The following is a 16,071-nucleotide window of genomic DNA, read 5'->3' as shown; positions in this document are numbered from 1 at the left end:
GATTGGACCCAACTGCTTTTACTGAGTAACAGTAACTGGCAAACAGAACAATTTTTCTGATACAACAAAAAATAGATTAGTTATAACATAGTCAATACCTTCTGAAAGTGGAAAAAAAGCGAGAGAAAGATGATCCTTTCTAAAGTCAGTATTATGCACCTCACCTACTACAGATCTACATGCAGCAAGCTGATTTAACATGTATTTAATTATCCAATGAGACACCTACCTGGTCATTGTTGGTAATGTCTACATAAATAGTGCTTCGAGTTGCAAGGGGGCAGGCTTCAGTCACGGTACGAGAAAACATTTTAAACAAGGACCATTCTGAGAAATTAAAACATAAAACAAGTTGCTCAGGTGAACAGGCAAAAATATGATACTTGTAGCACAAAACTATGCTTTTTTAAGGAGGGCAGTGCTCCATCATTTGATTCCCATATACCTTTTTTTCCTTGTCCACTAGTATGGACATCGAGAACAACGGAAAGAGACTGTGTAAGCTCCCAAGAGGTACTCAAACAATCAGAGTCCTGCAAAAAACAAGAAATGGTTTGAAATTAAAAAGTGGCACATTAAAGACCGATTAATCCTGTTAAGCTGCAAGTGCTAAGTACTGTCACTGTATGGCTATCCTCATCATGGCTAATACACTAATGTCCTGGATATGTATTACTGTTGGTTATTCCACAATTAGCAGCAACACAATAAAATCTGAAATACAGCTTCAAAGTATATTAAATACATAACTAAACGTGCTTCTTTCCATGCTCAGTTGCATTATAAAATCTAATGTTTTGCTGGGTTACATTTAATGCTGTTAAGGACAAACACTGGCAGCAATCCTAGATAAGCTAGGTTTCCAAGTTGCACTACCAACATTAAGCTGTAAGCATAGCATAACAGTACAACAGATGCTCACTCACCTTGCAGATGGGTCTGATGTGCACTGCTTGAGAGTGGTAGCTGGTATAAAACAGACGTTCTGCCTTCAGCAAAGTTGCTAGGCCTGCCTGAAAAGAAAAGAAAAGCTAATCAAGGGGTCAACATTCAATCATATGTGCTGCAGGTTCTTTCCATGTCATACTCACTTTATAAACAAGTTCTGCAATAATGGATAAATGCACTGGACACAAATGCTGCAGTAACTGCAGGGAAATAAAGGTCAAAGTAATAATGGATACCTCTAACAGGTAGAGATGGGAAGGCTGTTTTTACACAATCATAAGACTGCTGCATTCTGCAAATTAAACTCAAATTAAATGGAACAATACAGGTGCTAGATGAGCCAAGATACAGCACGATCAGGACATTCAGCAGAAACAAGGAAACTGTGATCACATCAGCAACCTCTTCTTAATACAGAGGCTGGTGACAAGAGGGAGAACTACCGGACAATTAGAAAAGAAAGCAGGAAGGACCACAGAAAATTCAGGAAATTACAGCAGATTAAATGATTCCAGGAAATAAAAAAAATATATATTTGCACAGTGGCTGGACAAAACAGAATACTTAACATCAAAAGTAGTATTTTACTCTGGTGAAACAGCGATTATATGGAAACATGTGATGGGAAAGCAAAACTGAGAAACACTACAAAAGACAGAACCGTGAAAGCAAAAACTGAGCATTATGTACATTACTCTACCAGAACAAGTAAAGAACATAAGACAAACCAGTTTGCACTAAGAAAAGTTTGAAAACGATTACAGGTTAATGACTGCAAATCAACAGTAAATGGCCTGGCATTGGAATATCCTTTTAGTTTAACACAGGCCAAGAACAGTACAACTGCCTTAAAAAGTGAAAGGTCCTAGTTCACACAGGCTCAAATTTCAGTGAACCCTTGGTCACTCAAACCTGAGCAACGAGGGACTTAAAACACCCAAGTGAATCCACTACATGTTCCTTTTTGGCATTTTTATATGAATGACTTGTTCAAGTGGTTTACAATTTAGAGAACTCTCAGGACTTCAAAACACTAAACAGTTCACAAAACTTCCAGGTATGCTCACAGCTACAGTATGTTCTAAGGCAATTCTGTGATGCACGCTGCCAGCTGGAGAACAAATGAACAAAAAATTATTTGAATATTCAGACTCCAGAGTCTGATGACACCACTTTCTACAAAGCTCCTATCAGCATCTCACTGTGTAACCACTCAGGTATGCTGGCATGAATGGTATTGCTACGATGGTGATACAATAAACTCTGACCTTTGCTCAGGATAGTGTCATATCATAATGTGTAGGAAACTTCAGGCTACAACACAACTTTTAATTTTATGTTCGCTGTCTGCAGTGGCAGAAATAAGGTAGCAAGAAAACTGAAGAAATAAGAAAAAAAACATGCTGGACCACTGACCTGATTCAGATGCTCTTAGGTTACAGAAGACAATGACTGGGATTCATCAAAATCCTCATTGCTCACACTAATTACCCAAAATACATTGAGCAATTAGTGCAAAGGTGAGAAAGTGCGACTCAGAACTGGTACAGCCACAAAAGACTACATTATCAGCTTGTTATTCTGCCTCCAAATTGAGCACTGTGCGCAGACCTGACCACACTACCTTTCTCCTTAGAAACCCACACTGCATAAACATAGGTGACCCCTACATACAGGGGCAGACACACACACTCCCAGACCTCACCATATACACACCCACCGATTCTCCACAATCAAGCCCCCCCGCCACAATCATTCACAGACACAGAAAACTCCTCCATTCACCTTCATACAAAAGTCCAAACCCACACACACACACACACACACACACACACACACACACACACAGCCACACTCATGCTCGTATAGGCACATCTGCACAACACAGCATCACCCCCTGACCCCATGTCTTCATTAACTGCACCGTGAAGATTTTGACCACTGTGTTTTATGGCTGTCACTTTCCAACTATGGTAAAATTTTACTAGGCCAAGCAAATAATGAGAAACCGACATTTCTTGGGACAGCACATGGATAACAGCATTAGCCACCTCCCCCTGGACTTCTACACTAGCATGAAACTTGACTCATGAGGCTCTCACAAAAGAAAAGTTCAGTGGTAGAATGACCTCTGTATTCCAAAGGGTCAGCAACATTCTGAAACCATCTATTTTAATGGTTCTACATCTCACCATGACTTTTGAATCCCAGTGATTGTGCTAAGCTAAAATGCAGCTGGAGACACAGCTGTACTCTTTATGGGCCTATGTGAGCACTGCTGGGATTCCCTTAGGGATCACTATGCTTCCTTCAATATGCTGATCAGTGTATACACTATGCTGCATGCATACCATTGCTAAATGATGCAAAGAGTACAAATATTGCTTTTAAATACATCCTTCCCACATATAGTCCTGATATAGCAAGGTCAAGAACCCTAACGTATGTGATGTAGGAGATGTAACAAAGCACATAAACAAAAGAGAAAAAGAATCGGCCTGCTGACAGGAAGGCCTGGGTAATAAATCTGGTTCCTCCAAAGGTGTTTTATTTGTGGGTTGGAGGAGGTTTACATCCTTAAGAGTGTTTGTGGAACTACTTGCCTTATGGAGGTAGAAAAGATCCAGTAGGGTAGAGCTTTTGAGGGCATGGATTGTAAAACAAGCCTGTCCTGGTAGCCAAGTGGTTTTAGATCAATACTCTTTAGTTAGGAACCCATGCGCCTATCTAGCTGCATGTTATTCATGGCTAAGTCCAGACCAAAACTGGTACTACACTCTATAGTTGGTCTTGAGGTGATAATGTCTTCTAACTTGGATGAGATGCCTTGTGAAATGAGATGGGCTACACAGTAGGATTGCTTGACTACTATTACTACATGGTGGACCAAGATGAGAGAACTGTCAACCTAAGTGTCAAGGTCTCCGACTGACTTGTCTGCTCAGAGTGGGGAACTGATTATACTATAAGATGAAGACAAAGGCGATTACCAAATGTGACAATACTTTATTTTTTTTTTTGCATTCAGTTTAAGCCCTTTTTCTGTACATCACAAGTAAGACTATGTTCTTGTTGTAACAATTTTACATCTAGAAGGCAGACAAAAATAACCCACCTTACAGTCAGTGACAAATATGGCAAACCCACATGCTTGGGTTTATGATATGCAAGTCAGAAAAATGTATGCAAAAGGTAGGTGCTCTACTAGCTACTTTCTGAAATGGTAACTACCACCTTAATTATGTGGGATTCTCTACCAGTATCCTACAGCCAATCTGAAATCCATCTTACCATGCAAGGGGCTAGCTTGATGTCTTTTTGTTTATTTACAATGCCAGTGTATGATAGGCCTTTGACAGATCCAGATATGCTTCATGGACTGAAAGACCTTTTCAAATAAATTAAATATACACGACCTTCCCTTGACAAAATAAAAAAAAACTGTTGCAGGTCCTGTTGTTTGAGATTTTGAATATCATACTTTATGCAGTCATAATACGTTCTAGTTTGGTAAATTAAGCTAATTAAGTTGACTGTTCTTAGGTTCACAGGGTTTGTGGTAAGGCCTCCCTTTATGAATGGACATTACAATGGTCATTTTCCATACCTCAAGGCCATGCTCTGCAGCTAGTGCAAAAGGGATTTTAATGAGGGTCTGTCTGGTCCTGTTTATAGGATATCCACGTAAGCTGCTTTTTATTTTTGACAGCACAGGCAGGACCTGCTCCAAAATGACCTTAGGAGATGTATGGGACAGAGATTTGTGTAAATTAATTTAATTTTTCTGGGGAAAATTAAGCACTGAATCTGTCCAGTAAGTAAGTTAGCTGTATCTTTAGGATCAGCATTGATAATACCACTTAGGATTTGTTCAGAACATTGCTAGGTGCCATTTCTCAATTTTCTAATGTAACTGATTGTCCTTGGTTCATTGGGTTTAGTTCTTTACTGACCTTTTTGCTACACTGTTCAATGTGGGTAGCTTTTGATATGCTACATGACTTCAGAAGTTTTTTTTTTTCTTTTCTTTCATTAGAAATCTTATTCAAACTGGAGGACCACCCTGACCGTTTACTTTTTCATTCCCACTGTATCCAGTTCTAGAGGAGAATGTAAGAACTAGAGGGGAATAGAATACAGAGGCATAAGCTATAACTGAAGCTCCAACTAAACTTAGAAGAGTTCATCACAAAATGTGAGTAAGTTTGTACGTTTAAAGTCCTCGAATTCAGAACTATTTACACACGTGGATTTTTCAACTTTAACAGTGATCTGACTTGACCAGAGATGATATATGCCTGATACACCCAGTGGCTATGTAGGTTAAGGACCTGGTCCTGAAAACTCAGGTCCATAGTGGGCTGACTGTTTGTTCTAGGGAACTGTCAGGAATCTTTGGGCATATTTAGCTTTTGAGGTGCAGGTACACCAGTTAAAATGAAGGATAACCGTAATCTCCCACCATAAAAGAATTTTTGTTAAGGACACTTCATAGTACCTTTAGGAATCTTGTGGTGTTCTGGGGACATAAAGAGTGTCGCATAGTGGGCTATAACTTGATAATTTGTCTTGTAATAGGTAAGCTGGAGTTCAATATTTTCAGTTTGTGGATCTCTGGGAATCTGCTTGAGAGGTGATATGACCTCTGACAAATATGTGGAACACCGCTTCAGTTACCTTGAGGCTAGAATGCAGTGCAAATGTTAAATTCAGACAAGAAGGTATGGCTTTCCTTACAGTAAAACCAAGTCTCAGTTATGGCACAGGCACGTAGGTGTTATAATTGCAGGAAGGCCTCAGTCAGGCAATCACCAAGACTTCTGGCATTGTGAAGAGCAACCCTGATACGGTCAAAATTACAGAATTTGCTGTAACTGTCTCTGCAATGTTGGATGTCCAGCAGCCAGATGTAGCCTACAAAGGAACTATGTGCTAAGTTGACTTGGTCTTCCATCTCAACCCAGACCGACATATACTGGACCCCCCATGACACCAATGACTTAGCCAGTTGCTGAAGCCAATCACCTTATGTTTGTATTTAGGAATCTTTCTGGGATTAAGTAGGATTCCACACAGAGCCTGCCTGCATTTAACAAATCATAAACATTTTATGCCAATAAGATGCACAAAATTAGACCTTGTTTTGGTGTGCAACAGTACAACAATCTTCTGTTACATTTCACACCACATGATACATGCTTAACTGCACTAACAAGTAATAAAAAACTACTGTTGTGTCATGTTGAACAACATAAATTCAGTTACAGAACAGACTGTCATATCAATTATCTCCAGTCCTTACAGACCTTCTAATTAATGTGGACAGGTTACCATCATAGTCCCATAACTGTTTAAATTTGTTCTGAACATTTCATACTACGCTTTAGACTTGTGGAGTAATATATATTATGTCCTAACATTCTCACATTTCCTCATTTTCAGTAGTGCAAACAACATATGATTAAATTCTATTTTTTAATGATGAGCAACCCTAGAACTCCTTATCCTAAAGATCTGCAGCTCATGAACAAATGCTGGCAGTTCTAAATAATTTAACAATTTATGAGCCTGAGAGACAAAGACTCTAGAAAAACAGCTGTGATGATGAACTTACAACCAAATACTACTACCATGACAGTGACAAAACTATTTAACTGTGTCTGCCTACAGAACTGAAATACAAAAGCAAACTAAAAGAATGTGACTTTTCAAATGTTGGGGGGGGGGGGTGAAAATATGCTTTAAGTCAGTTCAGAGTTGCAAGGTTACTTCCATACAGTTGTAGCTGTGCAGTTTGGTACATGTGGTACTTACCTTTGACCCACATGGTAACAGCTTCTTCCAAGGAGTAAGATTTTCAGTGCAGGCAATTTCCCTTGGCAGGACAGCATGTCTCAGGAACTTGTGATCAGTTACTATTTATACAAAAACAGATAAGCAAAAAATGTCAACAAAACATCAACACTTTACACCTCAGCCCAACAGAAAACTGCAAACATCCTTCACTTCAATATTTACAAACAGCAGAACATATATGCACATCACAGAAGTTTGTTATCTATGGAGCTTTACACTGTTATTTAGTTTTGGCAACTTGTGGGTTTAGGCAAGTGTCATACAGTTTTCTACTTGGATTAAACTTGGGTCAGATATAATGCAGAGATTTGAAGTTAACTCAGACGGAATGAAGAGCACACCAGCTAGCTGCCTGCAATACTTATTGATACGCTGCAAACTTTCCCAGGTAAGGAAAGTACCAGCCACCTGATATTTAACACACATACATTTAACACCCTCTTCTCAAGAATATACTGGGACTTTCTCACTCAGCTCCCCTTAGATGAAGCCTTCACAGCCTTCAGCTCTACTTTTCTTGATATCAAACTCATTAGCCCCAATCCATAAAATTAAGACAAAAGCGACAATATCTCCTTGGCTAATAAAATCCACACAAACTCTCATGAGGTCCTGGAAAAAATGTCTACAAACAAAAGACCTAGCTGACCTATAACGAACAAAGAAATCTGGTAAAAAAAATCAATAAAGATAAAGAATTTTACAACAATCCTCAACAACACTAAAATCTGATCCAAAAAAATGTTGGCACGCAATACACCAAATACTTCATCCTGGTAAATCTACTTCACCCAACCCTTGCCCTGACAAGTCACCAGTAGAAACTGCCAACACCTTCAATACTTACTTCATTGAATCTATATCCAAACTATTCAACCCCAACAGCTCCAATATAAGTACTCCCACAGGGCCTGTTTCCTCTTCTACTACTGCGTCTCTCAATACTTTCGCCTCAAGCCTGTGTCCACTACATATATCAGTACCCTGCTCTCTAAGCTGAAACCATGCTCAGTATCTCCTGACATCCCCCATCATACTTTCTCCAGATAGCTGCACACTCACTTGCCTTACCCATCTCTATTATTATAAATTGTTCTCTGAATCAAAAGTAACATCTATCTGGAAACAGTTCTACAGCCTACCTATCCATAAAGGAGGTAACTCCTCTGAAATCTCTAATTTCAGACCCATTGCCATCCTCTCCCCTCTGTCAAAAGTATTAGAAAAATGCATACATACTCAATTCATGCAACACCCAAGGAGAACCTACTTACTCCTACAAAACATGGTTTTCGGCCAAAACATAGCACCTACACTGCTCTCTTGTCTTTTCTCAATACTATTTCCCTGGCTAGAAATGACCATAAACTTATGTCCTGTCTCTTCCTGGATCTCTCAAAGGCCTTTGATATTGTTTCTCACTCTCTACTACTAAACAAATTGTCCAACCTCAACTTCTTCCCAGATACAGTAGCATGGTTCGCAAGCTATCTTACTGACAAACTTCAGTCAATGAGATGGGACACTGCTCTATCCACTCCCCTTCCTATAAAATGGGGGTCCCTCAAGGATCTATTTTAGGACCGCTACTTTTCAACATTTTCACCAGCTTGCTCTATACCTCCTGTCCACACTCCTCTATTATCCAATATGCTGATGCCTCTACAGTTATAACAATAGCTAACTCTCCCTCTGAACTATTATCCACTACTCAGTCTTCCTTTAATTCAATGGAAACATGGCTCTCTAACAATCCACTTATCTCAACCCAAAAAAAAAAAAATAAATAAATAAATAAATAAAACTACTACTCTTCCTCCCAAAAAAGGTAAATCACATTAAGTCCTCCTTTTCTATTCTATCCCTTAACAATACCGCCATAGTAGTAGAAGCTAGCACAAAACTATTCAGCGTTACAGTTGATGATCAATTAAAATTTGATCTTCGCATAAATAATTGTATTAGGAAAACTCACCTCAAACTAGGTCTATTATATAGAAATAAAACATTTTTCACCCAGGAAGCAAGAATTGCTCTCACTCACACTTACCTTCTCCCCCCTGCTTAACTTACTGCTCACAAATCTTCACTAACCTTAACTCCTCTCTCCTTGTTAGACTACAGTCTACATACCACAAAATAGCTAGATTTGCAACTCAACAATCCCATAAATCCCATCCCACTGTCTCTCTCTCTAAAATATTTGAACTGGCTTGAACTGCCTCACCTCCTCCTCCTCTCTCAGCTTCAAACCACACACTCTATTCTTTATCAGCCATCATATTGCCCAGCCTTACACTCTGTCATCTCCTACTATGCTCCTACAAGAAACCTCTGCAGCTCTTCCCAAGATCTATTAAATATCTATAAGCCCAAGACTAAAGCAGGGTGCAGCCTATATAGCTACCACCCCTCCACTGCATGGAACAGACTCCCCCTAGAAATCCGAACACACACACACATCCCAAACAATTTAAACTAACCTTAAAAAATATTTTAAAGGGCAATGGATCTGCCACTGCTCTAACCCTCCGTAAAAACACCCATTTTACCAACTTCTCCTCCTTTTCTTATACCTCACTATTTTCCTGTTCTATTGACCACAAAAAAGAAAACACACACACACACATACATATATATACATACAGATATACACACATTATAATTTTTCTATGTTCCTGTTTGATTTTGTTTGACTTTTACTAATACTTATAAAAATGTTGTAAAACTAAGTATTGTTGTGGCTGTTATCTAGTTGTTTGATATGAACTACTACTTTTTATACTATTGTATACATAACTAAACTTATCAGTATAAAATGGAGCTTTTCTCCCCGGGCCTCTGCTGAAAAAGGGGCTTTGGCTCAGTCAGACATTCCGGGTCAACAAATGTAAACTAAATAAAATAAAATAAATATCCATGCAAACCAAGGAATACCACTACTGGGGTCAATCAGTGCTGAGTGTGTAAATGCAAGATGCTTAGCTGTACTAAGGACAAGAAAAAAAAAACACATGATGGTTTAGATGGAGGAAAGGAGGCGGGGGTGCATGATGGTTCACGGTCACACAGCTAACCAAATTGAAGGAAATATTTATTTCTTCTAGAATGAAGCAACTGACTTCACAGTTACTATTACAGACTACCACACTGCTCCATTACACCTCACATGCCAATAAATCCCCAAACACTTCCTGTAACACCATATCACTCCTTTAAAGGCATAACCATTTACAGGCTGGCAAATTCTTTACTCACCGTTCACTATTCCCAGTGGCTTGAAGGAAGCTGTTGGACTGACAGTGTTAGTTGAATCAACGAAGTTCAGAGAAGCACAAAATATTCCAGACAGAACATTTGTGAGCTCTTTCCAAGACCTATCTATGCTAAAAGAAGAAGAAATATGTACTGTTACTTAAATAGCTACTTTTAAACCAAATTAATCTGCAGCTCTTTTTTTCCATCAATTAGACACCATAATTACAGTAAAAGTTTCAGCAAATGTGGCACACAATGAAACAGTACTTTGAAAATAGACACAATTCTAACAATATCAAACCACTGTGTGCCCAAGTTACAGCAGAAGTGAAGTCTGAGAGGCTTCTTTAGAAGTGGGGACCAGACACATATGCAGTGACAATCACTAGGCAAAGGGGAGCAGAAATCTTCCAATACCTCTACAGTTACAAGGCAGTATACACAGCAACTGACAACCAGCTAATTCTTAGATAAATTAACAAGGTGAGAGATATAATTACACAATATCACTGGAGGCAAGGCTCTCAAATACAAATACTTATAATACCAAATGGTTTGTCAAAAACAAACTGTATCCATCACTCATACTTTGAACCAGATACATAGGTCCACGCTCTTCACTGTAACCTTCCTTAAACCTGAAGGCCTCCCCACACATTGGACCCACAATGAATATTTTCAGCAACCTCAAAAGCACTCTAGCAAAACAACACCCACCATGACACAAACGGCTACATCTCCCGGCATCTCAACCTCTAAGCCCATTTTATTTATTTATTTTATTTTGCATTTGTTAACAGAGAGTCCGACTGGATACATATCCATTTTCAGGAGAGGCCCAGGGAGAAAGGCTCCACATGTGCAAAAAAAAAAAAAAAAAAAAAAAAAAAAAAAAAAAAAAAAATAATGACAATCAATATTCATGATTACATTGAAAATTTAAAAATTTAAACATTTAAAATAGTGATTTATATATATATATATACATACATACATATACACACACACACACACACACACAAGGTGTATATATATGTATATGTATATATATATATATATATATATATATATATATATATATATATTTATATATACGGTTACATTGAAGTTTAGCAGCTTTGTAGGTTTATAGTATGAAATATGTACAGAAATCGTTACAGAGCATAGGAGTGTATAGAATGACATGATACACTGATTGATGTCACAGATGACAAAAAGGAGAAAAAGGTGGTTAGTTAAGAAGGGGAGTTTGAAATTAGATGTAGAAGGGTTAAAAATATGGTCTTAGAATGGCTAGGATAACAGGTTATTAAAGAGTTAAAAACATGGCATTAGAGTGGTTAGGGATAGCAAGTTAACATCATTATAATATCGTTCTAAAGATAGTTGAGAAGTGTATATAGTCTGCAAACAACCATACAACTCAATTTTTTGGTCTTAAAGGACTCCATGAGACACACAGACGTCCCACTCACCAGGCTGAGTAAGGACAGAGTCACAGTTGTTTGCCTGCCGAGAGGCCAGGATTCGACAGACCATGCTTGCACTCAGGTCACTGAACAATATGTACCAGTATGAGTCACAGTTCATGTGGGTGTAAATGACCTGAAACATATCTTCTTGGACTGTATGAAGAGACATGATGGGAGTCCTTGAACTGTGCGTGTCCTAGGCTGGTATGAGCCTACCACTGAGCAGCATTCTGCCTTCTCCAAAGATGATGCCATAATATAAAACAGAAAAGTTTAACAACTGGCTCTGTTTTTGATATCATTTGAAGTAGGTATGAGGCAGCCTAGGAGGCTATAGTAGACAGACCATGCTGCTTTGCCAAGGTTTGTACCTGCTCGTCCCCTTTAGGCTTTATGTTGCTACCTAAAACTCTACCCCCATGCCTTTTTAGGCATGGTCATTCTGATAAACCTGCCAACACAGAAAAAACAATTCACAAACATTAAAGGTGTTACTGCTCAATGACAAAACTCCACCACCTGTAGGCTCTCTTCACCCTGCAGAATGTAGACATTTGTACAGTTAGTAATACCTGTGGAGTATACCTCAGCAGTGTGGGGCAACAATGCCTTTTACTCATTTAGACTACCTATGGCACAAGAAGGGATGAAAGGTGGAGGTGTCTCAGTTTACATCAAAAACACACCTCAAAGATGGTCAATCAGTATGATGTGCTTAAGCTACTCCACATCCAAATTACCATATGGTGTGGTATGGGACTTTACAAGTTACAGGCCTTCCCTCCATGACCCAGAAAATCTATAATACATATTTAAAATGTACTGGTAGATGCATTCAAGAGCAAAGTCAGGAGGAAGACAGCTTACCTTGGCTGGAAACAGAATAGAAAGTCACAGGAAAGAGTACTCAGCATCACAGAAAGGAGAGAAGAGACCGAGAAGGAAGCAGGTGCAGTTGGGAATAGAACAGAAGAATAAAACTTTGACGTGAATTAAGAAAAGTAATACAGAAAGAAAGACGGACAAATCAGGCAATTACAAAACTAAAGGGTTACACAGTACAAATGGATAGGCAGTAGTAGAAAGGCAGGTTTTTCAGTCATAAATGCCATATCTCTACACAACTCCCCAGGCTTTTTATTTTATATTTAGTTACTCGGGTAGTGCATTGATCACAGCTGACCATTTGCAGGCACAGCCTGGGAGAAAAAAAATCACAAGTAATATACAAGTAGTGTAAAAAAAGAAAGTGCAGGTAGTAAATTCACAAGTAGCAAACAGAGTGGTTCAAAAGAAAGGCAAGGCAGCATAACTTTTCACATTGAGATGTCGAAGCACACAACAAATTGAAATGAAGCACCCAAGGAATAGTATGGAAGGGATATACAAATAAATTAGTTGGTGGATCTTCAGGAAAATGGAGTACTTTATATGTACATACATTAAAAGTAAGAAAGGGGAGAAGGAGTGGCAAGGCCGAATTAGGTAATGTGACCTTTAGTATGACAGGTCTGCTTGGCGTGAAGTTTAAGAGGGATTTAAAGATCTTATCTGAACAGGAATAAAGTTAAAGTTTGTCTGATGAGTGGAGGGAAGAATTTCCCAAAGGGAATTGGGGGGGGGGGTGAACTGGGTTACCACCTGTTCCTCTGTACTTAGGACAGTCTTTATCTGGGTAGTTGCATTACATAAAAAACATGAAAAATAGCAAATGTCCTGAGATTTTTAGGACAAAATCTTTCTAAATTTCCCCAATAAATCACATACAAATTATTTTTCATCTGAAACACCTTGATATATTACGAGCAACTGAAATTGGGTTTATAACAGCAAGCTTTTATTACGGGAAAATATAGCCCAGCTCTTTGCATTGATTATTGGTATAGTTTTGTCCTGCAAAATGTCACAATTACATTAAAAATAGTCCACTTTAGGCAGCTGAAAAGGTATCAACCATAGGTGAAACTAGAGAAGGCACTCCATTCCTTTCCTTGTAGAGTTGGAGAAAGGTGAAGTCTGAGGAGCACAAGTTGTGCAAGGAGAACTTTTCCACACTTTCAAGTTGTAAAAGGATTTAGGTAATTTTGTTCATTACTTAACAAGGGCTACTTCTGCTAATCTGTCAGGAGACGTTGGTGGCTGTTAGTGTCAATTACCTTTGCAAAGTCCAGGAGCAAGGAACCAACACAGCCAGTAAAAGAACACATCATTCTACAACTGTACCTATATCCAGAATACAGAGACTATTCTGCATCTAGGACAGTCAACATGATGGAATTTTTGTAAGTTTAGTCAACGATATGTTGAAAGATGTAAAATGGATACATTTTTTCAAACTGCAAGAATGGGCATAGCAAGACATGCACGGCAAAGGTTGCAATGATCATCAGAAGGATGGAAGTATTACAAGGTTGCAGTTCTTGGTACCCTAGAAACACATTTTTTATCTCCTCCCTTCTAGACTTACCAACCACCAATAATCAATTCCCAGGCCAAACTTTCCTCTGAGTCATTGTGTGCTGCTTCGAGCTTCTACTGCGCAGTCCACTCCAACAAAGACTACAGCCTTCAAATAATTAAATACAATAATGTTAATAGAAGCATCTTCTCTCTCTTTTGTAAAGCAATTTAAGGGCAGGTGTAATTTGATAGTACTACACCTCTATTTCCCCCACAAAAAGCTGGACATTTATTTCATAGAATTGTGGTATTAGAAGACCACTCTCTTTAACAGTCTCCTGAGTGGGACCCAGTCTAAATTCTATCATTTCCCTCACTGAGGGAAATACGTAATTAAAGATCCTGCTTTACATGAGAGCGCCTCTAAGGTGCTTTAATATACCTGACTGAGGTGGTCATTATCTGGGAATAGCTGTTCAAGGCAGTTAAACTCTTGGAAGGACAAGGTAGCATTCTGAAATTCCTAATACTCTAGCTAGCAGTTGAACAGCAAACCCAGCACACCCAATATCCAGCTCCACTCCCAAGTCTAAATGATAGCCTTTTTTTTGAGGGCTTACCTTTCCAGCTTGGTCCTGCTCCCCACTCTCGCTCACCCTCGCTAACACTCAGGCTCACTCCGCCTCCCTACCCCTACCCCTGCCAATTCCCACCCCACATCAATGACATTTATACATAGCTATCCACTCCCCCACACACCCAACAACCAATCCATCTCTCTCCCACCCCACATTTATTCCAAACATACCACACCTACAAATCCAACCAATTTCCACCTTCTCCTTAACAATGAAGACATACTTCCTGCAAACAAGTCACTTACTATCCTTCTTAGTATTGCCTATCACACTACATCTTACAACTACCCGGCAGAACAGGACAACTTCCCACAACCCCATAAAGCCACTGCCAATTTCTTCCCATCCCATCTCCTTACCTCCCAATAATTAACCCTCTAGCTAATAGCTGTTACTGCTATAAGCTATAGCCATATTAGACACTTTTCTTTAAACTTACACCAAATCAACAGCAACCCAAAAAATACTGCAAAATTACCATATACTAGAAAACTAGCAAAATTATATGTATCAATGGGTTCATCACCAAAGCACCTGAGTGTGCTGGGTGTGATATCTACTCCAAACCCAGGACCCACAGTACAAGTCCTCTGACCAATTCACATCAGCTTCCCAAGACAACACAACTTAACTCCAGGTGATTAAAACAGTCTACTCCCTCCTAAACCTTCAAATATTAGAAACAAACAATGAAAACACATGAACTATACACTCAATTCTCTCTCAATACTCCCCAGATATTGTCAGTATAACAAAAACATGGCTAAAACCATCTACCCAAGATACCGAGATCCTACCACCTGGATATAGTATGCTTAGGTAAGACAGATTAGGTAAAGGGTGGAGGCCATTGCCCTGTTGTACAAAAACAGTTTATCCATAACTAAACTCGAGGTAACCACACCCCTTTTTAGAAAAAGCAGAAATTTCTTAGCAAAGCTTAAAATAAGCAACAGAAAAGCCATCAACCTAGTAACAGGATATATCCCACAAGGCAATAACATCCCTATATGGTAGACATTCCTTCAATGGTTACCTCAATCCATGCCTCAAGAGACCATTGTATTAGGGTGACTTTAATATAGACTGGCTCACATGCTCTGCTCAACTACCCACTGCCAACCATATCGTCACAATATTCATATCTTCTCTCAAGCAATCAAACAGCCCACCAGAATAGTCAAAACAGTAAAAAAAAAAGCCTATTAGATTGGATCTTACTAAATAAAATACTCCTTGCCCTACTTAGCTGGAACCCTTCCAGACCTGGCATTGATTGACCTTCAAACTACTTTCTTATTTAAATACAACTCCCATCACCTCCCAAGTCCTACACTTCAAAACAATTAGAAACAAAAACACGCAACCCCACTCACTTCAGACAAGAACTAAAGCTGATATAATTAGTCTGACCTTTATTACCACCCAGCAAACAAAGCTATATTCTAACACTTCAACTCCCAATTTTCTTAGATATATTAAACAGACATCGCGCCTTG

The 16,071-nt window shown here is 38.9% G+C and overlaps 1 protein-coding gene across 1 annotated transcript in view; it reads right to left on the bottom strand.

Moving 5' to 3' along the window:
* Window positions 1-16,071, bottom strand: part of PIGT (phosphatidylinositol glycan anchor biosynthesis class T) — a 573,188-nt gene that overhangs the window by 482,670 nt on the left and 74,447 nt on the right. Inside the window, exons 6-7 of the mRNA XM_044090119.1 lie at window positions 446-533; window positions 230-327 (exon numbers count right to left, since the gene is read on the bottom strand). Of these exons, the coding sequence (XP_043946054.1) occupies window positions 230-327; window positions 446-533 (186 nt within the window). The remainder of the gene's footprint in view (window positions 1-229; window positions 328-445; window positions 534-16,071) is intronic.

The sequence above is a fragment of the Protopterus annectens genome, chromosome 12.part0 (assembly GCF_019279795.1).
Source record: "Protopterus annectens isolate FY-2018-M chromosome 12.part0, PAN1.0, whole genome shotgun sequence".
NCBI classification, from domain to species: Eukaryota; Metazoa; Chordata; order Ceratodontiformes; family Protopteridae; genus Protopterus; species Protopterus annectens.
The sequence above is the reverse complement of the archived record's forward strand: the minus strand, read 5'-3'. Positions and strand labels throughout refer to the sequence as shown.